Source organism: Carassius gibelio, chromosome B24 (assembly GCF_023724105.1).
Source record: "Carassius gibelio isolate Cgi1373 ecotype wild population from Czech Republic chromosome B24, carGib1.2-hapl.c, whole genome shotgun sequence".
Classification (NCBI taxonomy): Eukaryota; Metazoa; Chordata; class Actinopteri; order Cypriniformes; family Cyprinidae; genus Carassius; species Carassius gibelio.
The window spans coordinates 3,127,943-3,152,284 of NC_068419.1; the positions used below are offsets into that span (position 1 = coordinate 3,127,943).

General features: G+C 35.4%; 3 protein-coding genes across 5 annotated transcripts; 2 read left to right on the plus strand and 1 right to left on the minus strand.

Moving 5' to 3' along the window:
* The first annotated feature begins 256 nt into the window (after positions 1 to 256).
* anks3 (ankyrin repeat and sterile alpha motif domain containing 3) lies at positions 257 to 8,762 on the plus strand. The gene is made up of 16 exons (XM_052596280.1): positions 257 to 385; positions 749 to 931; positions 1,188 to 1,386; positions 1,515 to 1,636; positions 2,220 to 2,301; positions 2,656 to 2,773; positions 2,856 to 2,993; positions 3,874 to 3,999; positions 4,077 to 4,189; positions 4,258 to 4,401; positions 4,482 to 4,606; positions 5,237 to 5,378; positions 6,310 to 6,511; positions 7,169 to 7,228; positions 7,307 to 7,402; positions 7,813 to 8,762. The coding sequence occupies exons 2-15, from the start codon at positions 753 to 755 to the stop codon at positions 7,387 to 7,389; spliced, it is 1,833 nt and encodes a 610-aa protein (XP_052452240.1). The 5' UTR covers positions 257 to 385; positions 749 to 752; the 3' UTR covers positions 7,390 to 7,402; positions 7,813 to 8,762.
* A 170-nt stretch (positions 8,763 to 8,932) lies between these two features.
* Positions 8,933 to 22,191, minus strand: wdr24 (WD repeat domain 24). 3 transcript variants are annotated; one of them, XM_052596279.1, is made up of 14 exons: positions 22,127 to 22,191; positions 21,397 to 21,478; positions 21,030 to 21,105; positions 20,734 to 20,844; positions 19,281 to 19,641; positions 18,126 to 18,303; positions 16,625 to 17,049; positions 15,631 to 15,896; positions 13,468 to 13,577; positions 13,278 to 13,378; positions 12,134 to 12,238; positions 11,681 to 12,015; positions 10,434 to 10,618; positions 8,933 to 9,467 (listed from the first exon to the last, which is right to left on the minus strand). In XM_052596279.1, the coding sequence occupies exons 4-14, from the start codon at positions 20,836 to 20,838 to the stop codon at positions 9,299 to 9,301; spliced, it is 2,340 nt and encodes a 779-aa protein (XP_052452239.1). In that variant the 5' UTR covers positions 20,839 to 20,844; positions 21,030 to 21,105; positions 21,397 to 21,478; positions 22,127 to 22,191; the 3' UTR covers positions 8,933 to 9,298. The 3 variants fall into 3 exon arrangements, with proteins under 3 accessions (XP_052452239.1, XP_052452237.1, XP_052452238.1); XM_052596277.1 differs by having other exon boundaries at positions 11,681 to 12,018; XM_052596278.1 differs by having other exon boundaries at positions 11,681 to 12,018; positions 21,352 to 21,478; positions 22,127 to 22,171.
* zgc:112496 (uncharacterized protein LOC541336 homolog) lies at positions 22,150 to 24,271 on the plus strand. Its single transcript, XM_052596283.1, has 6 exons — positions 22,150 to 22,318; positions 22,408 to 22,549; positions 23,242 to 23,335; positions 23,441 to 23,600; positions 23,674 to 23,826; positions 23,901 to 24,271. The coding sequence occupies exons 2-6, from the start codon at positions 22,410 to 22,412 to the stop codon at positions 24,101 to 24,103; spliced, it is 750 nt and encodes a 249-aa protein (XP_052452243.1). The 5' UTR covers positions 22,150 to 22,318; positions 22,408 to 22,409; the 3' UTR covers positions 24,104 to 24,271.
* Positions 24,272 to 24,342: the final 71 nt, after the last annotated feature.

The following is a 24,342-nucleotide window of genomic DNA, read 5'->3' on the forward strand; positions in this document are numbered from 1 at the left end:
GAAATGGCATGATATTTCTCTAACAATTCAAGGGGATTATTTCATCTTAAACCAATGCTCTCAGTGAAAACGAGCATTTTATTTTTAGATATTTTATTATGTGTGTAATTATTTTGCAGTTTATCAACAAACGTGTTACTCTCTGATGTCGTCAGGCGTGTAAGCTATGAGTGCTGACGCAGAGCCTAATGGGATATGTAGTCTTGTAGTGTGCACTGGCCGTTTAAACTGTATTAGCAGAAACAGGCAAAAGACTACAACTCCCTATGACACATTTAACAACACGCCCCGGCTGCAACACGAAACTTCCTTGAGTTGCCGCTGCTGTTGCAATTTCTGAACAAAACATTGATTTACCAGTTTGGAAAGTTGTAATTATTTCAAGGTTTGTTCGCTTTTATTTGTCGGGTGCTTTATTGGGTTGCTGAGTTATACGTTTGTGGCATGAACGGTTGTTGTAAAAGACTGTCATTTCCATGTTAAGAGTTTGGTTATAACTTTTGTAACTAAAGCTTTTTTGTATCATAACTATGCTATAAACATATGATTAAGAGTTTGAGATAACATTTATCCGAGTTGAACTGACTGACGGATAATAGTTCTGATACCAGATAACGGAACATTTCACTGAAAAAAAGGGTTATTTTGAGAGGGATCAAATACATTGTTTTATTTTGATATACATACGTTTTTAGCTACTATTATTGCACATAATTGTAAAATTAAATATCCCACCTCATTTCCAGAGGAGGATGTCTGAGCTGAGCGACGAAGCGAGCAGTGAGTCGGATCTGTTGGGCGCGAGCCTGTCCGTGTGGCAGGCCGGAGGAGGAGACGCTCTGATCGGCCCGGAGGAGCTGAACGTGCCGCTGGACCTCCACACCGCCTGCTCCATCGGACAGTATGATGTGGTGTCCGAGTGCATCCGCAGGTCAGGAGGAAGAATCTGCTGTTCATTCTGTGCATGTCTCCATCTAACAGCTTTTGACATCTCTTCGTTCAGTGTGCTTGGACGTTTAAATAAATATGTCTAAACTAGAGATTATTTATAGAGAGAGAGATGGATGGATGATTGATAAATGGAGAGATAGACAGAGAGACAGACATCTGTCTTTTTCATTTATCAACCATAAGCAATAGCAGCCAGCACACAGACTTGTGTCTGATTCTGATCAATGGTTATTCAGGGGAGATGTGGATCTGGATGGGAAGAATGTCGGCGGCTGGAGTCCTCTGATGTACGCTGCATATATTGGTCATGATAACATTGTTAACCTGCTGCTGGAGACGGGGGTCAGTGTCAACGCCACCACGTCTAAAGGACTCACACCTCTGATGCTCGCCGCCAGCTGCGGGAACGAGAGCATCGCCTACTTCCTCCTGCAGGTCAGGGTTACATGAACCGCTCTTATCAACCAGTTACATTATACTGTCTATTTGTGTGACCATTACAAGATTGCAAAAAAGCCAGCGCTTGCTATACAATACTGAATTAACATCTCTCTATACACTAGCAAGGAGCGCAGCTTGAATGTAAGGATGTGCGCGGGTGGACGGCTCTGCTGCACAGCACAGCTACTGGACACCAGCAGATGGTCAAATTCTTATTAGAGCATCACGCCAATGCAAATATCAAGTAAGTAACATGTGCATTCATTTATACAAAATCTATGTTCTTGAACTCGCCTTCTTCCTTACTTTTAACAGTTTGGAATAATTAGGTTAGTTTTTATGTTCACCAAGGCTGCATTTATGCTATGTTTATGTTTTAAAAGTACAGAAATCGCAGTGATATTGTGAAATATTATTTCAGTTCAACACAACTATTTGAATATATTTTAAAATATAATTTATTCCAGCAATACAAAGCTGGATTTTCACCAGCCATTATTTAAATTACAGGAACAGATTACATAAATACGACATGGTGAATAAATTAGATGAGATATCACCAGATTCTTGATGTATATTTTGATCATAAATTTGCTGATAGCTTTTTTGCACTCTCACACAGAACTGCATCCAAAATTATGAATTTTTATCTTTTTATTTCAAAGATGATAACTCTCCGTCACTTGTGTGACAGCAACATCACAGTTTATACATTAACTGTCTGTATTTACTACTTGGCATGCAGTAAATGCTAGCATTTCATTCTGGGCATAATCTTGATTAAACATCTAGTAAACATGTTACAACTTTGACCTTTGCCCTCACAGAGAGCCGCTGTCAGGATTCACGCCGCTCATGGAAGCTGCTGCATCCGGCCATGAGATCATCGTTCAATACCTGCTCAACCATGCAAGTGTGACCTTACTCTGAAACGTGACTTACATTACATTCAAAAATCTGATTATATGTAGAATAATTATGGATTTGCATCAATCTGACAATGACAACTCAATGCATCCATAATGAAAACTTATAATAAATTATTAACATTCTTCTTGGTATAAACTTACTCTCTAGTTAAACTTTCTTAAAAATAAAAGTATACAGCTATATTTAAATATAGCTATAGCGGCTAAAGTTCAACATAGTGTCACTTACTACATAATCATAACTGAATCATAGTCAGAGCAACTATTTACACTCCAAATGTTAAAAAAGGCTTGTGTTGTGTGTTTTCAGTATTTGTGGTTCTTTGTGATTCAGGGCGTCCGGACGGAGGAGAGGAACATGAAGGGAGAAACGGCGAGAGCTCTGGCTATGATGTACGGACACACTAAAATCGCCAGCCTCATCGACATGCACGTCATGAGAGCCAAATCATGTCAGTCACGCACCTTAGCTTTAGTAATTGACCTTCTTTGTTGTGAATGCAGAAAATAACCCCAGCTGATCTGTGTCTGTAGCTATCTATGATGAGCTGAGCTCGTCTGAAGAAGAGAGTGCGACTCCTAGAGTCCGATCAGCTCGCAGCAGAACCAGAGGACCCAGCATTCACGACGGCCCTCAAGCCATCGCACGCTTCAGAGTCGGCTCCAAACACGGTCCTCGCACTATATATGCTATATATATATATATATATATGATTACTATTTTCTGTTTCAGTATATATTTTGAAATGGAATTTATTCTCATGATCAAATCAGTATTTTCAGTATCATTCCTCCAGTCTTCAGTGTCACATGATCTTCAGAAATCATTCTAATATGCTGTTCTGATTGCTGTTCTGATATTATCTGATTATTATTAATGTTGAAAACAGCTGTGCTGCTTCATATTTTTGTGAAAACCTTATTATTTAAAATTTTATATATATTTAAAATATATATATAAAATTGTTCTTTCATTGCATTAAACATTTAATGAAATAGTTGTTTAATTATAAATATATTTTTTGTATTTTATAAATTTATTTGAAGTTAATTTTAAAAAACAAAGTACGTTTTAATTAAATAGTGGAAAGGGATGTTGAATCTATATACAGACAAAGAAAAGTGTATTTGATGTTTTTATTGATATTTTATTAAATTGTAAATATTTTGAAATTATTTTATTAGCATATTCACAGTTATTTTAAGTTGAATATATCTATATAAAAATATAAAATGGTTGAAATGGATGTTGAATTTATACAGACAAAGAAAAGTGTTTTTTCACTGCATTAAAAATATTTAATGAAATGTTATTTTATGAAATTAAATATTTATAGCATATAATAAATATAATTACAATTATTTAATGTTTAATATTTAAAAAAGTACATTTTAATTCAATAAAATCAAAATAGTTAAAGAAATAGTTATCTGATTAAATTGTAAATTTTGAAATTATATTCACATTTATTTTATTTTTTATTAAACATTTTTATAGAAAAAAATAGTGGAAAGGGACGTTGAATCTATATAATGTGTTTTTTCACCGCAGAGGCTCCTGTGAGTCCCCCTGGATATGTGACGTTTCGGGACGTTGGCGATCAGAGCGAAGGAATCTGCAATCGTGATGTCACTTCCCCCATCAATGAGCTCGACGGCCAGAGCAACAGCAGTAGAGGTGAGAGATTCAGCAGGATGTCCATCTTAGCAATGCATCTGCTGACAACATGCGATTCGATGTGATTGTGCACGCAGATGAGCTGTTCTTTGATAACGACATGCCCACCATGAGGAGCAGCTCCAGCAGCAGCGAGGGTCTGTCTCATCTCCTCGGACTCAGCAGGGAGGCGTCACTGGAGAGCAACGAGGTCCGAACCATCATGCATCACTGCAGCTCACAGCAAACTGTTCTCTCAACGTCTCATCATGTTTGCAGGACTCTGATCAAGCAAAGAGGAGCTGTCCACGTCGATCCAGCAAACTCCAGCACTCCAAAGGCAGGAGTCCTGGAAACAGCAGCAGTGGTTACCGCGAGGCTCCGTCTTCCTCTGGACCTCCTCCTTCATACACTGGACCAAAGGTGTGTGTTCATCTAGTCCCTTCAGTGCATGTGTGTGTGAGTTAACATGCACAGATAAAGAGTATTTAAATGTGTTGCAGGATCTCGCAGGGTTCCTTGATCAGATCGGGTTCAGTAAGTACCTTCCCCTGCTGGAGGAACAAGACATCGACCTGAGGATCTTCCTCACACTTACTGAGAACGACCTCAAGGAAGTCGGGATCACGTGAGTCTGTTTGCTATTTTATTTTATTTGTTATTTATTTCTATAAAACTGATCACTTTATTAAAAAGTTATTTATTATTTTGTGTTTTAATCAAATGTAAAATTCATTAAAGTGATTTCTTAAAATATTTTTAATAAATGAAGCATTTATTTTATTAAAATTATTATTATTATTTTTAAATTGTATCACTAATTTTTGTCAGTTCATTAATATTACTTTTTTTATTTATAAATTTTTTTACCATTTGATTATCCCTGTTCAGTTATTTAACTTTTTTGTAAATATATTTTTTATTTGATTATTTATTGCATTTTGTTTATACAGTGTTTTTTATTTTATTTTATCACTTTAAATTGTGCTTTTTGGTTTATTAAAATGTATTTATATTTTTGATCCCATTAACTGTTTTATGTACTGTACAATGTTTATTTTATTCATTTTTTTATTTTTACAATTGCATTACTTTAAATGATTTTATGTATTTACTACTATATATATATATATATATATATATATATATATATATATATATATATATATATATATATATATATATATATATAATTTTCCTTTTATTTTATCACTTTATTTGAATAGTTTTATTTATTTGTACTCTTTTCACGCTATAGTCTGTTTGGTCCTAAGAGGAAGATGACATCAGCGATAGCCCGCTGGCACAGTAATGCACGGCCACCCAGTGATGCGTTAGAGCAGGCGTATGCAGACCAACTGGAGGCCGAGATGCAGGAAATGGCCATTCAGCTTCATAAGGTGCTGACTGCATGACTTCCATTCACCTCATAAAGCTCATTTGCATGTGAGGAGGATTGCATGACTGTATCTAAAGTCAGGAAACTGCCATGTAACTGGCACCTAGTTTGTAATTAAGTGTGAACTGTGACATCAACACCGAATCTAAAATGCACGCAGAGACAAGACATATCTTGTAAAACAGGTAGAGTTTGTACTATATAACCCGGTTTTACCTTTTTGCATGTAAATGTATAAAGTCAATCTGGTTGTGTAATAGGTCGCAATAAAATGAACAACATGCTATAAAATCAGTCCATCAAAATAAGTTGAGCTCAAGGGTTGCCATGAATAAAACTGATGTTGTAAAAACAGTACTGTTCAGGCAACAAAACAGTCATAAATCCACCACATAATAACTGCAAGTTTGCTGTAGTTAATGGGTGGTTCTCTTAAAGGAGTTGCATGTATTTTTTTGTCTGCAATAAAGCATAAACAGATAATACCATTGGAGATATTTAGGAAAAGCATGCTTCATTTGCATACTTGTTTCTCCCAAAACAATACATGCTACAACCGGTTATTCTACTTTAAAACATGCGTTGTTTTCGTCTTGGCCAATTTAACCAATAGGATTTCAACAGCCCGGGTTGCCAGTTGGTTGAAAACACTGTACCCCAGCCATAAAAGCCAGCAAATGAACTGGATCAGAGGTTGTACATTCTACCCAACCTTAAAAAAAACATGCATCCATATAAAAAGCTCTATGACCAGAGACTTATTAAAATGCAGATACTTACAGTGTAAGGCTTGTTGCCTTCCATTGTGAATTTAACTCGTTACTGTTCTGTGTATTAAATCCGGCAACCCTTGTGAGGACTGCGGTACCCATTTCTACCACTAGCTGTCAATATTACATTGTGCATCTTTAAGACTTTCTTTGTGTGTGTAGCGTTGTGTGGAGGTGGAGTCTCTGCAGGGTCAGGTGACCCAGGAGAAGGAGCTGCGTGCTGTGATGGAGGGATGTCTGATGGAGGAGAAGATGTCTTGGAAGAGAGTTCAGGCGGAGCTGCAGGAGAACAGCAAACGCATTCAGACGCTGAGCGGGAAACTACACGCTCTACGCAGCACTCTCACGCAGGAGGACGCTCGAGGTGTGCTGAACCTGCCAATGCTTTTATAATTCACAGAATGCATTGCAAATAATGCAGTACAACCAGAATCATTGAAAAGCTGTATACTTTTAAGAAAACACTCCTACTGTCAGGTTGCCTACAAACCACCCAGACCCTAACAACCACCTTGCAATCAATCAGAACACCTTTCTTTGTCTTTGTCTTTAGTTTGCATTCAAAATGCAATTATAAATGTTTATTAAAATTAAAATTTGCATTATATAAAAATGTTGTTATAGTAAAATTATATTTTTATTTTAATATATATTTTTACTTTTTTTATCATGATTCCTATTTAATCACTTTTTAACAGTATTATTGTATAATGCATTTTATTTTTTATTTCATGAATTTTTATTTAAACAATTTAATTTATCACTATTTTACTTTTATTTCTGCAGTATGAAAAGTTGAAAAAAAAAATATATATATTATATTGAGAATCAAAAAAAAAAAAAAAGATGGTTTTGCATAGCCAAAAACAAAACATGCACGACTCTAACAGCAAACCACAGAATATTATCACTTGCCATATGCATCTTCTGTTTGGACCATCTTGAAGGAAGTATGTCATCAACACTATTAATCATTTGAATGGCCTGTACTGATGCGCGCTCTGATGTCTGTCTGTGGTAGGTGATGGCTTGATTTGCTCTCAGCTGCTGTCTAAGATGGACTCTCATATGGCGGAGCTCAGTAAGACTTCTGTTTCTGTGCATGTATAATGTTTCCTTCACGTGGACGTGTGACTTCACATCATGTTTCTCTGTCCAGCTGACGGTCTGAAGGAAATCCTTCACAGTCTCCAGCATCTCAGCACTTCAGAGAAGCGCTCACAAAACTGGGAAGAATCCTAACGGCTGTGAATGGGTTGGTTGAACATCATTTATATGAAATCAAAAATCAGGGTTTCCACAAAATATGAGTTTTCAACATTGATAATCATCAGAAATGATTCGAATGATTTCTGAAGATCATGTGACACTGAAGACTGAAGGAATGATGCTGAAAATTCAGCTGTGCATCACAGAAATAAATTACAGTTTAAATTATATTACAATAGAAAACTTATTTTAAATTATTTAGAAATATTTCACAATATTATTATTTTTAGTGCATTTTTGATCAAATAAATGCAGCCTTGTTGAACGGAACGAACTTCTTTAATAACATACAAAAATCTTGCAACCCCAAATGTTTGAAAAATAGTGTGCGTTACAATAAAAAATGTTTGAAACTTGAATTTTCAAGTTGTGTTTCTGATGTGTTTCTGCTTGTAGGACACTTGCTTTTACCGACGGAGGGTGAAAAACCACCCTGAACACAGATGGCCGCAGGAGTCGCATGCTCCGGTAACATGAGTTCAGATGGAGATGATGGACCGAACGAGGACCGAGACGACGACAGGCGGCCAAAAATGACAAGCGGGCGAAGAGCATCTCTCGCCTGTGCTCCAGTTACGTGGTACATTCATCAAGAGAACTGACCAATCACAGACAGAGCTGTGTCAGACAGGGCGGAGCCAGAGGATTTGAACTTCCTGTCAGGAATTCAGTGCACACAGAAGTGTGTGGATACTGCAAGCACAAATACTGTTTATTGTTGTACAACGACTCAAACCTCTTATTAGATTAGATTTCAAATAAGCCTATTTAAATCCTGAATAATTAAGCAGTTTCTTGCATAAAATCAAACCTCAGAAGATCTTTACTCACAATTGTTAGTCTAATATTTTCTTAAATACTGTGTATGTTATAAATACAATCATTCATTTGTTATGCAAACTGCCATATTCAGTTCAGTTCATTCAAATAGCTTTATCAGTATGAGCGTAAGTAAAAAAGTATGGCCAAAGCTGAGCATATGCAACAAAAACAATAGTTTGTTATTATTATTGTTCTTGCTACTTCTACAAGACAATTCAAGATATCCAGTAACAAATTAGAACTTTTTTTAACATAATATTTAGTTCTCCGATTAAAAACAAAAAGACACATAGAAATGAATTCTGCTGGTGTTTCATGTCCAGGTTTATGGTCATATTATTGGAGCTACTGTCAATTAATTATTTTTAAATGTTCCGTTGTTGTTGTTTTTACACTATCAATTTTAAAATATTTTTTTAATGCTAATCAGCTTATCTATCAATTATGAAAACAAAGTCTTTATTGTAATTGTGTAACATAAAAGGTAGAAGAATCCAGTCTGGAAATAAAGCATTTAAAGCAAATTTATGTAGTTTTGTGTATTTTTGCGACTTTGGAGCCCCCTACAGTTACTAACTAATAAAAATCATTATTATTGTTTTATAAACTCGGCTCACATTTAGATCAAATTCTGCTCCCCAAAAAGTAACTTTTAATATGTTTCCATGGCTTCATAAATACAAACCCACAGAGATGATAATTAAAGACTGGCTTTATTCTTAAACAACACCGTTTCTTTCTAAATAAATCTGATTTCAATGCAATGTGTTCTGCATTTACACAGTTTTCAAGAATATTTTCAAGATACATGAAACACATTCCCAAAGCAGGTACATCTCTTATGTACATTAGACTATTTATAAAACAAATTCTTCAAAAACTAAAAAAAGACTTTGCTGACTATCTTCAGCACACATATGATTGCGTTCAGATTCCCTTTGTGTTTGATTATCATAAAATCATTAGTCCTACATATTTTTCCTCATAAGTAGCAGCCTGATCGCTCCTCTGCTAGAGAGAGTCCTGTGTGTGTGTGTGTGTGTGTGTGTGTGTGTGTGTGTCAGGTGTATTCACACAGGTGTCCGCAGCCGGCCGGACAGTGTTTGGACTGTTTCAGCCACTCCATCATATGCTCCAGGTGTCCTCCGTGACTGCAGCCCTGACACCACACAAACAAGCCTTTGACCACGTGATGACACACTGCACACACACTCGCACACTGGTGGCACCTAGGAAGAGTTCAAACACATACATACAATGCCCAATCAATATATTTCACATATTTTAAAATGACAAGATTTTAATTCATTTATATATATATATATATATATATATATATATATATATATATATATATATATATATATATATATATATATTACTTGACAAGTGATATAATATTAAATAAATTATAAAAAATAATAATAATAATACATTATTTTATTGTCCTTTTTTATTTTAAATTTTACACAAAAATATTTATCATTATAATTTAAAATTAAATATATAAATTTTCTTTATTTATAAGTAGGCCTAAAGTGTGCAAAGTTCTCTAAAATCTTAGGAATATTTCACAATGATATTTAAATAAATTAAATCAAGTGAATTAAGTGATATAATAGTATGTTATAACAAATAATTTTTTATAGAAATGTATATATATAATACAAAATAAACCATAATTCTAAATACAAGATATTTTATTTACTTCTTGAATGAATAAAAATAGTGTAAAATTCTCTAAAACTATTTGCAGTTTTCAAATGATATTTACATTTTTAATAGATTAAATACAATTCATTATCATTTCATATATAGTACAGAAATTATAATAAATTCATGATACATTTATTACATCTATTATACAATTTAATAATAATATATTTATTTATAATTAGAATTTAAAATTAAATATATACATTTTATTTAGTGGATCCAAACTGTGTATATAATATATAAATATATCATAAAAGATAAAGTATAATACATTTGTAATAGATTATAATTTCAACACATTTTATAACAAAAATCTATTAATTTTAGTTGTCCATATCCATATTAAAAGAGAAAAATATACCTTTAAATGAGCTTTAAACAGTTTAAACAGAATAAGGACTGAAACTCACAGTTTAGTTGATTTTTGACTTGACAAAGGCAAAAAAAAAACAGATACAGTCAGGGATTGGAGGTGGTACCTGTCACAGATCCAGCCCCTGTTGCTCATTGGTCGCTTGCAGTTGCTGCAGTTGATGTGTAAGGTGGTGGAGGCTTGATTCAGACACATGATGGGGCCACACGTGCTCAGTTTGATCACCTCGTTACTGACGTTCCACAGCTCGAAGCGCTGCAGCAGGTCGATGTAGGACATGTACCAGTGCTCCTGAAACACAAACACACACAGATTAAAACATCACGGCTGTACCCTCATTCAATATTCACCTACATCAGTCCACTCATACAGTTCACATGAAGGAGTGAATGAAAACGAGTGAGTGAGGGCAATGGAAAGACTGCCGCTTTTGAATAGTTTGCCTGCTGTTTAATAATCATTTGAAATGGGCAGCTCCAGTAGTAAAATTAAAGGATTTATATTGAACTCTGTCATTGAAATTAGGTATAAAGCCTAGTTAAACAATTTAATAGTCCATTTACAATGAATTTGTACATGTGTTGTATTATAGCATGGAGGGGTGCTTTTAACACCAATTAAAGGAACACTCCACTTTTTTTAAAAAAATAGGCTCATTTCCAACTCCCCTAGAGTTAAACAGTTGAGTTTTACCGTTTTCGAATCCATTCAGCCGATCTTTGGGTCTGGTGGTAGCACTTTTAGCTTAGCTTAGCATAGATCATTGAATCTGATTAGACCGTTAGCATCTCGCTCAAAAATGACCAAAGAGTTTCCATAGTTTTCCTATTTGAAACTTGACTCTTCTGTAGATGCATCGTGTACTAAGACAGACTGAAAATTAAAAGTTGCGAGGTCAGAAACTCTTTGGTCATTTTTGAGCGAGATGCTAACGGTCTAATCAGATTCAATGATCTATGCTAAGCTAAGCTAAAAGTTCTACCGCCAGACCCAAGTATCGGCTGAATGGATTCCAAAACGGTAAAACTCAACTATTTAACTCTAGGGGAGTTTGATAATGAGCTTATTTTTTTTTTAAAGTGGAGTGTTCCTTTAATGGATGATTCAGCTGTGAGCGCCATCTTTTGGCAAGACGCAGGAACTCTCATTATGTGCATCAGTGCATTATGAGTTTTCTCTAGCTGCTTAGTGTACATCGGTTGTACACTCGTTTTTGCACTGGAAAACATCCACTATGGTTTCGGACAACACTAAAAATGACTGTTCCCTATTTGAGGGTACAGTGGGTGATTTCGGATACAGCCCACATGCAGAAAGCTACACTTCCTGTCAAAGGCGGGTGGTTTTCCTCACCTGTGTGAGCTCGTCGATCTCCTTACGGATGCGGTCGCCCAGTACGATCAGCACGGATACGGCCATCTGCACGTCGCCCTGCTCGGCGTAGTAGCACAGCATCTCCTTTACGATGGGGCAGAAAAACTTGGGCGGCAAGTGAGGCGAGAACAGCAGCTGCGAGACGGAAATGAGACTGAAGGACTCCATGGGAGTCAGACATGTGCTCTCGGCTTCGCTCCCGCTGACGTGGGGTGACTCTGGCTTCTCCTGCACTGGCTCCGGGGCCGAGGGATGGTCCATGATCTCGTGGCGTAACGGGAAAGCCTCCTGAGGGAGCAGGTACTCGGGCTCCTCTGCTTGAGAGAGAACAGGCTTTTCATTTCACTTTTTACACCTATGCACCTGTGAGATATGCTTGGTTTTGTTGACTTCTCACAGGCAATATTAACAATTTGCAGCTTCTTGACCAACCTGCCTGGTTCTCGTGCTCCATGCTGTAGAGATCATCGTCGTCCAGTTCAGCCTCTCCAAACAGATACTCGGCCTGACCCTCGCTGCCCTCCGTCTCCTCGTTCTCTGCACACAGAAACTATACTTAAATGGCCTTGAACTTTGGCCTTGTCCTAATCCTTGCTTAGTCTTAGCACTGTCTGTGAAACCAGGCCTTTATTTCTTCTGTGGAACATAAAAGGAGACATTTAGCAAAATGTCCAAGTTGCTCCAAGTTGAAAATGCACCATAAAATTATCGGTTTTCTAGAGGAACAGACTTAAACTGAATCTGTTGCTTAATGTCGATCATATAGGTTTGAAACTATATGAGGCTTAATGATGAAAAAATTATTCTTTTTGGGGGTCCTATCTGGTCTCCTACAAATGTTTTGTGTTTTCCTGAGAAACTTTGCATTTGCTTGCAAAAACATTATTTGCGAGCAAAGTTTAATGGGAAAACAGAATGGTTTTGCGAGCAAATGAAAACACAAAGGTTTGCAAGGAAATGCAACGTTTCTCTAGGAAATCAAAAGTTTTGCAAGCAAACACAAAGTTTATTCGGGAAACAAAGGTTTGCAAGGAAAAGCAAAGTTTCCCTGGAAAATTAAAAGGTTCTGCGAACAAACACTAAGTTTTTTTGAGAAACAAAAGTTTTGTGAGCGTACGCAAGGTTTCTCGGGAAAAATACAAAAGTTGCAAGCAAACACAAAGCTTCAAAGAAAAAAATAAGGTTTAACAAGTTTATTGTGGAAACACATTGGTAAAGCTAATGTAAAGTTTCTTTGATGTAAAGTTGGAATTTAATACAATATTGCGGACACTCTGTGAGCAAAAGTTATGTTTCTCATATATCTTATTTAATTTATTGGGAAAAAGCAAACGTTTTATGAATGAAAGCAAAGTTTCTCTGGTAAAGACGATTTGTTTTATGTGTAAATGCAAAATTTCTCAGGAAATGTAAACGTTTTGTGATTGAAGGCAACATATCTTTGGGGAATGCAGCCGTTTTGAGAGAGCAAGCACAAAGTTTGCTCTGTAAACACAGTCTGGCTGATTGTATCTTGCATTCCTCTGTTATTGGTCTCTCATCAGGACGGCTGCGTGTTTATATGTCTGTGTCTCACCGTCATTGTTGTTGAGGTTGGTCTCCAGACTGTGGAGGTTGTCTTGTCTGTTTTCTTTGTTTCTCTCATTGAGAGCAGCGCTCATCTCCTTCATACTGAAGCTGCATGACGCAGGTAACAGATGCACAGTGATGAATGATATCAGAGTTAGGATTCAGAAATGAAACATCACATGTGGTAATGTCAGTACCTGTTGACGAGTGGGAGGTTTCCTGATTTGTTCAGATTGTGATTGGACGACAAGGACGGATTAGCTGGCTCTGAAAACATGATTCGCAGCATGGTCCATGTGGTCGATTCCTGTATAGTATAAACACATAACATAAAAACTTCTGTAAAACAGGGTTTGTAAAGAAACTGCAGGGGATTTGTGAATTAATGATAAGCTAGTCTTTCAGTATTAATCATAATAATATGCAATCAATTAAAAAAATAAACCTGGAAGCCTATATTAAATAATTTTATACTGGCCTTATGCACTATATAATTGCAAAATGTTTTTTTTTTAATTTTTAAATATTTATTTTATTTAGTTAACTTGCATATATATATATATATATATATATATATATATATATATATATAAATATATTATACATATATTAGTGCTGTCAATCGATTAAAAAAAATTAACTAATTAATCGCACATTTTTTTAAATTAATCGCGATTAATCGCGATTAATCGCAATTAAAAGACTGAAACTTTTTGGATATGTAAATGTAAAATGTAAATAATTAATGTAAACTCAAGACAATGAAACTATTTAATTTCAAAATATGATTGTTTATTGGAATTTTTGTTTAACTTGTAACACAGATTTTCTCATGTAAACAACATACCTGCAATAAACCATCAATATCCTCCAAATTAACTGTTGGCTTGAAAGCCATATTTATTACAGAAATAAAAACACAGGCATGTAAGTACCATTTGAATTTCAAAACAATCAATGCCAATAAAAAACAAAAATGATTTCCATGTTGAATTCTAAGTGGACTGCAAAAAAATTCCAAAGTATAGTCATTGCCAGAGCTTTAAGTGGGCCGGTACGCACCAGTACTCAGTACCGCCACTTCCAAATATAGCTCTTGAGCGTACGGCCACCTCTCCGTGCGCCCAGAACGCTCTTTTAGCGTACCGGTACGCTCATTTGGACATCTGTTTTAATAGAGGTTTTAATCTTTTACCTGCACTGCCGATTTTCAGAGCGCCCTTCACAATGCAAGCTTCCTAATTCATCCCACCCAGAGCAGAAACTACATTACCCATTCACCCTTAAGTTATACAAGTGAATAGCGCATGTGTCGCTTTTCCCACTGTTAAGTGTCAACAACTCAACGTGGCCGGAGAAGGTGTGTTAAACTCGTTGTGAGTTATACTAAAGCAAAATCTTGAGTATTTATTGTCTGATAAACATTAAAAACTGTCTGCGGAGGTTGAGTCGTCCTGCAGCCCCCGGTGGCTGTTCATTGGCTGCAGCATCTTTTTTCTAAGTTCTAAAAAAATACCGTAGACGGCAAGGCACAAATTTAGATATTCATTTATCTAATTAATCTATAGCCTATGCACAAAGACAATATGATCTTTTTGTCCCCTTTTTGTTTTAAAGCTTGATGAAGAGAGAGAGCGCAAGTTGCTGCAGCTGAGGAGGACAGTGATGCACGCGTACAGGAGTGATTGACAGTTCGCGGCACTGTGTACAAAAAATACTCCGCTACACAATTATTTCGTTATTTTCGTTTAAGCTTATTAACGTTAGCGTTACAGAAAGGTCTGATTTACGCACTGTTACAGTCATTGTTTTTTTTTTTTTTTTTTTTTTTAAACAATGACATTTGAGTTCATGATTTTAATGTTGCTGTTTCTTGTGGCAGACTAAATGAAGAGTAATGTTTCTTGTGGCAGACTGAAGAGTAATCCGGCAGAGTTTTATACTGAAACTTTCCGTCTAAAAGTCCTTCCTTGGTCTTATCCATATTTCTTTGCACGTTGAACACACATAGGCCACAACTGGAAATAAAAAAAACTGCAACCGCGTTAATTGCGTTATTTTTTTTTAACGCGTTAAATATTTCAAATTAATTGAATGCGTTAACGCGCTAATTTTGACAGCACTAATATATATATATATATATATATATATATATATATATATATATATATTATTATTATTTTTTAGTTTTTTAATAAAAGAGAACAGAGAACCATGAACATGCAAATGTCTAAAATCATTGAGATGTTAACTTAAAATCTCTGGGGGCACTTCAAAAAAAAAAATATTGTAGGTTTAAAGCAGTTCAGCTGACAAAAAAGGTTAAAATACAACCAAATCCCATTAAAATCCATCCGTACCTGCGGTCTGTTGAGTCTCTTGGCGACTTGAGCGTTATGCTCACAGAGTTCGACGAAGGGTTTCCCGCTCAGCAGGTAACTCTGTGCAGTTTTAATGAACCAGTCCATCCCGACACCGCTGCCCGCTTCACTCTCAAACACACTGAGCGCGCTCGACACCTGCGCAAACTGCTCCGTCACATCCGGCTTCTTGAAGAAGAAGATGGGGTACCGCCGATCGCCCCCCGGGTAGGTTTTACGCCCCACGTCCCCTACAGATTGTGGCGCTATAAAGAATGAACACCATTAAAAGCACGAGAGTTTGAAAAAAAGACAAAAAAAAGTCAAGGCAAGTACAATAAATACATAACAAAAAATATCTTGTATCTGTGCAGCTAATTTTGAATGCAAAAATAATTTTGGTCAAATCGAACCCCGTATAGAAATAACACAATAAAATAGATGGAAATTATTAAAACTCACATTTGATAATTTTTGTCTCTAACAAACTAGAAGTTTTCTATGCAAGCCCTTTACTGCCACTGAATAAAACATTTTAAAAGGTAACTTTTTATCTAACAATTTTGACTTTTTTTTTATATAATTTCACGCTATAAACTCGCAGTTCAGTGTTATAAAGTCAGTACTGTGTTTTAAACTCATAATTCTGAGAAATAAACTCATAATTGTGACTTTTTTTCACAGAATTGTGAGATTTAAACTCTGGGGAGGGGGGTATGATACGTTCTCAAAAGTTTATATCTGGCAAATCTGACTTTATTACATGCAATTATGAGTTTATATCTCACAACTCTGAGAAAAAAGTCACAATTGTGAAGAAAAAAAATGTCTGTGCTTGCATAGTTTTTCTGTTTTTACATGCATCTTTAGTGTCGAATATGGTGAACTGCATTGAAATCAGTGATGTTCAATTTAACACACAACACACAAATAGTACCCAGTTTTTCAGCACCACAGGAGGGTTTGCAGCAGTCCACCCGGGCGGGTCACTCACCGCTCATCAGACTCTCTTTAGCAGCGAACGCCAGGTCCCCGAACAGCCCAAAGCAGAGTCCCTCAGGATTGGCGCGGTCGACGGGTCTGCTGGCGTCTTTAAACATGTGCTGGTACAGCGTACTGTCCTTGGACCCCGACAGCAGGAAGTAGGGGTCGTGCTGGTGCCGCCATACGATTCCCGTGGTCACGTCTTTGTGCTCCTCGAAGGTTGCGAAGGGGATGAACGGCCGGCGGACGTCCCACACGTAGATATTGTGGTCCACCATCATGGAGCAGGTGGCCAGGTGATATCTGCGCTCCGGACGCCACTTGACCCTGGCCACCGACGCTATGGTCTGAACGCAGTAGATCTCCTTCACGCGGTTGGTCGACATGTCCCAGACTTTCACCATCTTGTCTCGTCCGCCTGTGGCCAGCCAACCCCTGCAAGACAGAGACAAGCGTTACATATACAAAACACAGCCAGAGAGAAAAATGTGTAACCTTTACCAACTAAAATTAGGCAAAAAAAGTTGCTTTTGAGTATTTATTAAGTAGAAATTTTGAAGAAATTATTTCAAATTAAAACTATTTAGTTTTTTTAATCTTCCTTCTTATTTAAAGTTTCTTTAGTTATTATTAAGAATTTTACAATTGTTATTGTTATTATTTTTTATCTCATTTTATTTTCTTTTAAAAAAAGGTTCACTTTGTATGTTTCATAAGTCATTAGTTTATTTATTTTTATAATAATAATTTTTAAATTTGTATTTGTAATAATACAATTTTATTATTATTATTATTATTATTATTTCCCTCATTTTATTTTCCCTTTTCAATTTAATATTTACTTTAAGAGTAAGTTTAATTTTTTATTATTATATTTTACTATAATAACAATAATAATAATATACAATTTTTTACATTTGTATTTGTAATAAAACAACTGTATTATTATTATTATTTCCCTCATTTTTTTTCATCTTAATGTTTACATTAAGAGTAAGCTTTATATTTTAAATTGAATTTCACTATAATAACAACAAAAACAATAATAAAAGTAGTAATAATAATAATTATTATTATTATTAACAATAATAACTGTATGCTAATTGTTATATTCTGAGCTTTTATATTATATTATATATTATATTTATGGGTGTCAGTTTAACGTGTTAACTTTATTAATTAATTATAAAAAAATAACGCAATTAATTTTTTTTAACAAAGTTAATGCACTGTCCCTGTCTTCAGTCCTGTATGTCATCTAACATAACCAAAACAGCTTTATTACCAACAGTCTTCAAAATACCTTCCTTAAATTCTGCCATTATTTGCTCACCCTCATGTCGTTTCAAACCTTTATATTACAGTACATGTTTTGAAGAACCTATTTTGTTGGTAACAAAGCTATTTTGGTTACCAGTGACTTTCATTGTACTAACAACCAATACTGAGATGTTTCTCGAGTTATCTTCTTTTACGTTCGGCCGTTGTAGCCTAAATGTTTGTGCATGGACCTGTCATCAGGGTGCCAGTCACAGCAGAAGACGGGTCCTGTGTGCGCGGTGAACATCCTCTCGTATCGGTCGGGTCTCCGAATGTCCCACAGCTGCACGTTTCCATTCTCAAACGAGGCCGCGAACGTGAAATAATCCTTAATACTGAACTGCACATCTCTCACGCTCTCAGACTGACCTGCGAAACACAGACTGGTGTTCACGTTGTGTACAGTCTCTGTGTAGTGTCAGATTTAGTATCTAAAATACTCCAGATGTGCTTCTCGTTAAAAATAGGTGCTTGGGTGATGTTTTATAGATGTATAATATGTGTAAATCATGACAGAATTTGATTTTTGACATGTGACCCCTGCTGGCAAAATGAGTCGTCATGAGGAAATAGTCAAAAATTAGTTATTTTTATTGATAATGATGTATGACTTGTAGAGTAACAGCCGTTTGAAGGCTACAAGAGTCAGCAGAGATTCATTTCTTTTGAGAAAAATCGAGTGAAAGTTTTCCCAAGAATAAAATCACCGAGCAACATTGCATATTTTCTTCTATTTCTATTTTTTAATAATTACTATATAACTAATCACAATATTGCTATTATTTTTTATCTTTGTTATTAAACATATGAAACAAAGATGCAAAAAACAGTACTTTAATCAAGAGCCTCTATTCTTTTAATGTTAGTGTAATTAACATTGGGACCTACTGTAATGCATGGATCTAATATAATGTTACACATCAGATAAAACAGAACAGATTATGTTTGTGTGTCTCTCGTCTAGACATATTTTGCAATAATGTACTTTTTAGGGAGATTATGCACATGCTTTGCAAACATCATCATGGTTTGAACTCAATATAAATATCCACAAAGCTGTAATGCAGTACTTTGCAACAACAGCCCTACAACTTATGGTGAGAAGCAGCAGCAGTCGTCCAGAAGAAAGCATACAACTAAAGATCATTTCAGATGTTTGATTACTTTTGAGCACTGAGGTCACTAGAAGAGGACTTAATGAACTCATTTTTGTGAAAACCTTAAATTCGACCTTTTTTCTCTTCTTTTTGCTGTAGCTCAAATTTGGACCGTGTGCATTCACACTCATTCTGCCAGCACGGGTCACATGTGCAGATGCTGTAGTAAAGCCAGAGATGCCCATCTACCAGAAAAGGTGCTGACGCTCTCCTTCTTGCGCAGGTCAAAACACTTCATGAATCCGTCCTGAGAGCCGGACAGCAGCATGTTGACCTCAGTGGGGTGAAAACAGACTTTATTGACCGTGCGCTTGTGTTCGGTGAACAGCTGCTCCTGTTTGTTACGGCAGGGCCGGGCCAGATTCCACGTCACCACGGCTCCGTTAGTGGCGGCGGTGGCCAGCAGGTTCTCCTCCATCTGATGCCACATGACGTCCGCACAGCTGAAGTTCAGTGAGGGTTTGCGTCCCACACGCAGGTTCAGCCGCTCCACGAAAGTGTCCTCCTCCAGACCGTAAATCTTGAAAATATTCCGCCCGGCAACCACCACCTGAAACATGCGATGATCAATAACAGACTGAATATTCATTTACATACTACTAATCAATTAAATGACAAATATATACATATACATATAGCAATACCTAAATTAATAATAAATATAAATAATAGTGCTGTCAAGCGATTAATCGCATCCAAAATGAAAGTTTTTGTTTGCATAATATATGTGTGTGTGCTGTGTATATTTATTATGCCTATATAAATATACACACATGCATGTATATATTTCAGAAAAATATGTTAATATTAAATCTATACATTTATAATATAAATTATATGAATATAAATACATGTAAATATTTGTATGTGTGTGTATTTATATTAACATAATAAATATACACAGTATACACACAAAAACGTATATTTTGGATGCGATTAATCGTTTGACAGCACTAATAAATAATAATAAATTGATTAAATTTAATTAGATTACTTTTTTTAGATTTAATTAGCAAAACAATATACTGTACATTATATAACTTAATGACAAATTGTTGAAATTAAAATATTTATAATATTTTGCATGGCAACCATCACTTGAAACATGTTGTGAAAAATTATTAAAAATTATAAACAAATAAATAAAAAATAATCATAAATTAATCAATTTTAGACATTAAAATATTTTGAGAATCAAACATCACCTGAAATATGTTCTGATCAGTCAAGGGTTAACTACATCTTATAAAAATAGTATCCAAAAATAGTATTTGGAAAGTGAATATTAAGTATTGACAATTAAATTATTAATAACCGATATTAGTCATTAACAGAATAAATACCAACTTAATTTACATATTAATATGATATAAATTACATGTAAATATAAATTTGTACATGTAAATAACTAGAATATATACATTTAATATTAAATAATAATAAATTGATAATAATACTACATATAAATCATTTAATAATGAATAAATTATATACATTTAAATACTGATTTATTATAAATTATATAAATGTCAAAGTTATTGTAAAAATTCTATATTGATCATTTTGGTAATGTGAACCATCAACCATTGAATTGGTCTCTTTGGCTTGTGTTGTGAATATAATTTTCATCTCATTTGTTCACCTGCGTAGCATCCCGACACACGCTGATGGCGTTGGCAGGTGCATCCAGGTGACAAAACATGGTACAGCCACTGATAGTGCTGCTGACCCTGGTCATCTTCTCCATCTCAAGCTGCACAATCAAGAGAAAGAGAGCATACAGAGGTGAAAACACAAAGAAAGAGATGTAGCTAGAACAGTTCCTTCTCTGTCCAGCAGGTGGAGCAATGAACATCTCCAGGTAGCGCGGGCACGAGCCTTTTTTCAGCATTTATAAAGTCAAAATATACAGTAATAAAGTGAGAGGTTCACACTTACACTGTGTCCAAAGCCCGTTGTGTTGAGTTTATTATTTTAAAATAACCTTTCACTTGCTCATTCACTGACTCAAAACCTATGAGAAAATGAAGTCAGAAACAGAAAACATGTTTCATTGTGTTTTAATATTTCACAAAAAAAAAAAAAAAAAAAAAAAATATATATATATATATATATATATACATACATACACGCACACATTTAAATGTAAATTTATGCAAACATACATTTATTGTGTTAAAAGCACAAACATCTAAGTGAATTTTTATACTGTTTAATTTAACACTACACACAATTCAAGTGTTTTTTTCTTTCATCTCACCGTCTGTGTTTCTCGCTCACAGCTCGAGCTAAAAATTATACACACCTCGCGTGACAGTTGGTGCGTGACGTCACGCACACCTTCACGCGATCGCGGATAACATCTTTACACGGAATTACACACCGACCTGCAGAACAGCAGAAAAACATATCAGCAACAAAGACATTAAATAAATGAAGTGTAAAAGTGATACCAGAAAACATAAATAAATACATAATAATAATAAAAAATAAAATAAGGGAAATTGTAAAAGTTATATATAGTGATAGAAAGAGACAAATAGACACAACAAATTTGATTTATTGGTAGAGTGCATGTTTTGTAAATATTTTATCTGCTGCTGACTGCGTTCAGCCAATAATTCCAGTTTATAAATACTGTTTTCTCATTAACATTAGGAAAACAAGAGCAGTGCTTTGTTATTATAATGCACAGAAATACCAATTAAAAATGTAATTATTTATATAAGGGTTTTGCACAGTTCATCATATTCACCTCAAGCATACTGGGCTTCGAGAATCGAGATTATAAAAATATAAAACATTTAGTATTATAACAAAATGATATTATAGCTGTATCTTATTAAGCATGCAGTATTAGATGTAACGTTAGGTGTGCAGTCACGCGCCTTAATAAAAGTGCTACGCTGCTTTAAAAACAGCTCAGTATAGCGGTTATAACTCATGCAGCACGAGGCAGTAATACAGCCTTCGAATATTAATGATCAACCGTGATATGAGTTTAGATACCGCTGAAATAACCGCGAACAACTTACCCTTTTAAAAACAATTGTGTCCGTTCATGAGAAGCGGATGTAGAAGCATTGTTTACGTTCGCTGCTGACGTCACCTCCGGTCGCATGGCGCGCTGCTTCGAGCTGCATAATCTGCTCACAACCTTTCTTTTACTGTCTGTTCACAACGCCTTTAAAACCTCACACTAAAGAAATTTGTCATAACACATCCCGGTATGTTAATATGCTGTGATGTCGCTTGCTAACATTTGTTTGTTAATGTTATGAACTCTGTGTTTGCATTATTTCTCTCTCTCTGTCAGTCATGTCTGTGAATGAAAGCCTGTATAACTGTGAAGCTCCAGCTGTGTGGAGAGCAGTTCATGGAAAATACTGGACTGTAGTAGAAGCCAAGGCAGCTGTGAAGGGGAAGACATCAGGAAAACTCTTGCAGCTGGACAGATGGTTTGAGTTCTTACAAGCAAACACTTCAAATGCATTTTTAGGTTCATTGCAGCATTTGTGTATTAATAATAATTACATAATTTACAATATTGCTAAAAAAAAAGGATACAGTACATTTAAAATAATACTTTATATGTTGTTTTATTAAATTATAAATAAAATGATAAAAATATATATTGTAATAATGTTAATTTTTACCTAATCAAAATTAGTCATAACCATGCAACTTTAGTAGCAGTGTCTATTTGATATGTGATTATATATAAATAATCATAAATTACAAATATAAATACTAAAATGTATTTATAAAATAAATAATACATTTAAATATTGTTAAATTAATTACATTTAAAATGAATGTATTAATTGCATCCTTTTAATTTATATTTTCGACCTATACATCATAATTAACCATAACTTGCAAATTGACAGAACCGTAAATGCACTCTTACTAACATCTTCCTTTATTTGATAGAATAGAATTGAATATTAATTTATATATTAATAATCATAAATGACCTTTGTACAGTCTATGTAAATGACTCAAATTTAAAAACATAATAAACTATAGAAATTAAAATATTTTTAAATCATGCATTATATATATTTTAGTTTTTCTAAATCACATGAACATTGTGTCAGACATGCATCAGAATAGAATACAACTGTAGATGTAGTAAATCTTCTGTCAGGTTTCAGGAGGAGCTGCCGACAGCGATCTCAACCCGATCCAAGCGTTCCCTCACACACGCTGAGCTCGTCAAGATCATGGAGTGGAAACTGACTGTAAGCACAACAGAAATAGATTCACACCCTACGTAATTAACAAGAACCATGATGCCAGAAATAGGCGAGTGACTCACTGGTTGCATGATGGATGCTCTCTAACAGAAAGGGAAGTTCAGGCCTCGTTTGCAGCAGCTGATTGGCTCAAACAGCGAGGAGGCGGTTCAAAGCTCGACCAGCAAAGCTTTCGGTTTGTTACCTGATGTCCAAGCGGCGATTACAGAGCTGTGCAAACTCAAAGGTGTCGGGCCAGCGACGGCATCAGGTACACACACACCCATCAGATCACGCATGCATGCATTAACTGTATTAATATGCATCTAATCGGTCTCTATAAGCTGTGCTGGCGGCTGGAGCTCCGGGTGAAGTGGCCTTCATGGCTGATGAAGCAGTGGAGAGCATCGCTGAACTCAGGCCGGTCGAGTACACGGCCAAACATTATGCACTTTTCCTCCAGAAAATACTGAACAAAACATCCCAGCTTAATAAAGGTAAGAGATTTAAGATGCATGTTGATCTTCAAGTGTTCTTCATGGGGATCTGACCCTGATGTTTGTGGTCTCAGCGGACAGCCAGCGGGACTGGACTCCTCACAGGGTGGAGCAGTGTTTATGGGCCTGGGCCGTGGCCAATCAGATTCAGCCCTCGTTACTACAGGAGTTTGGTCTGATGGATGCGACACACTTTTCTCTGTCCAATCAGAAGCCAGAGAAGAGGAAGACAGCTGATGAAGAGCCCTCGAAGAGACAGAAGACGGAGAGATCCTGAAGAGCAGCACTTCTGTCTGCTTATCTGAATAATATTATATTCAGCACTTTTCCTTTGAAAAAGTATGTCTTTTTGAGATATTATAAAAAAGATCACAAAATACAATTGCTTTTCTGAATTTGTAATTGTTTACGTATAAATGTTTTAATAAAGCAATAAAACCTTTGTAAAAAATTACAACTATAAGTGTTTTTTCTAATGTTTTGAAAAGTATATAAACTGTATGTATATATATGAAT

Coding starts and splice junctions, on each gene's coding strand:
- anks3 (XM_052596280.1), top strand. CDS start 753: ATGTCTGAGCTGAGCGACGAAGCGAGCAGTGAGTCGGATCTGTTGGGC. Junction 2,994..3,873: donor CAGAGTCGGCTCCAAACACG/GTCCTCGCACTA, acceptor TTTTCACCGCAG/AGGCTCCTGTGAGTCCCCCT. Junction 5,379..6,309: donor TGGCCATTCAGCTTCATAAG/GTGCTGACTGCA, acceptor TTGTGTGTGTAG/CGTTGTGTGGAGGTGGAGTC.
- wdr24 (XM_052596277.1), bottom strand. CDS start 20,838: ATGGAGAAGATGACCAGGGTCAGCAGCACTATCAGTGGCTGTACCATG. Junction 12,019..12,133: donor GGAGCACGAGAACCAGGCAG/GTTGGTCAAGAA, acceptor TTCTCTCTCAAG/CAGAGGAGCCCGAGTACCTG. Junction 10,619..11,680: donor AGATCGACGAGCTCACACAG/GTGAGGAAAACC, acceptor TTTGTGTTTCAG/GAGCACTGGTACATGTCCTA.
- zgc:112496 (XM_052596283.1), top strand. CDS start 22,410: ATGTCTGTGAATGAAAGCCTGTATAACTGTGAAGCTCCAGCTGTGTGG. Junction 23,336..23,440: donor TCATGGAGTGGAAACTGACT/GTAAGCACAACA, acceptor GCTCTCTAACAG/AAAGGGAAGTTCAGGCCTCG. Junction 23,601..23,673: donor CGGGCCAGCGACGGCATCAG/GTACACACACAC, acceptor GGTCTCTATAAG/CTGTGCTGGCGGCTGGAGCT.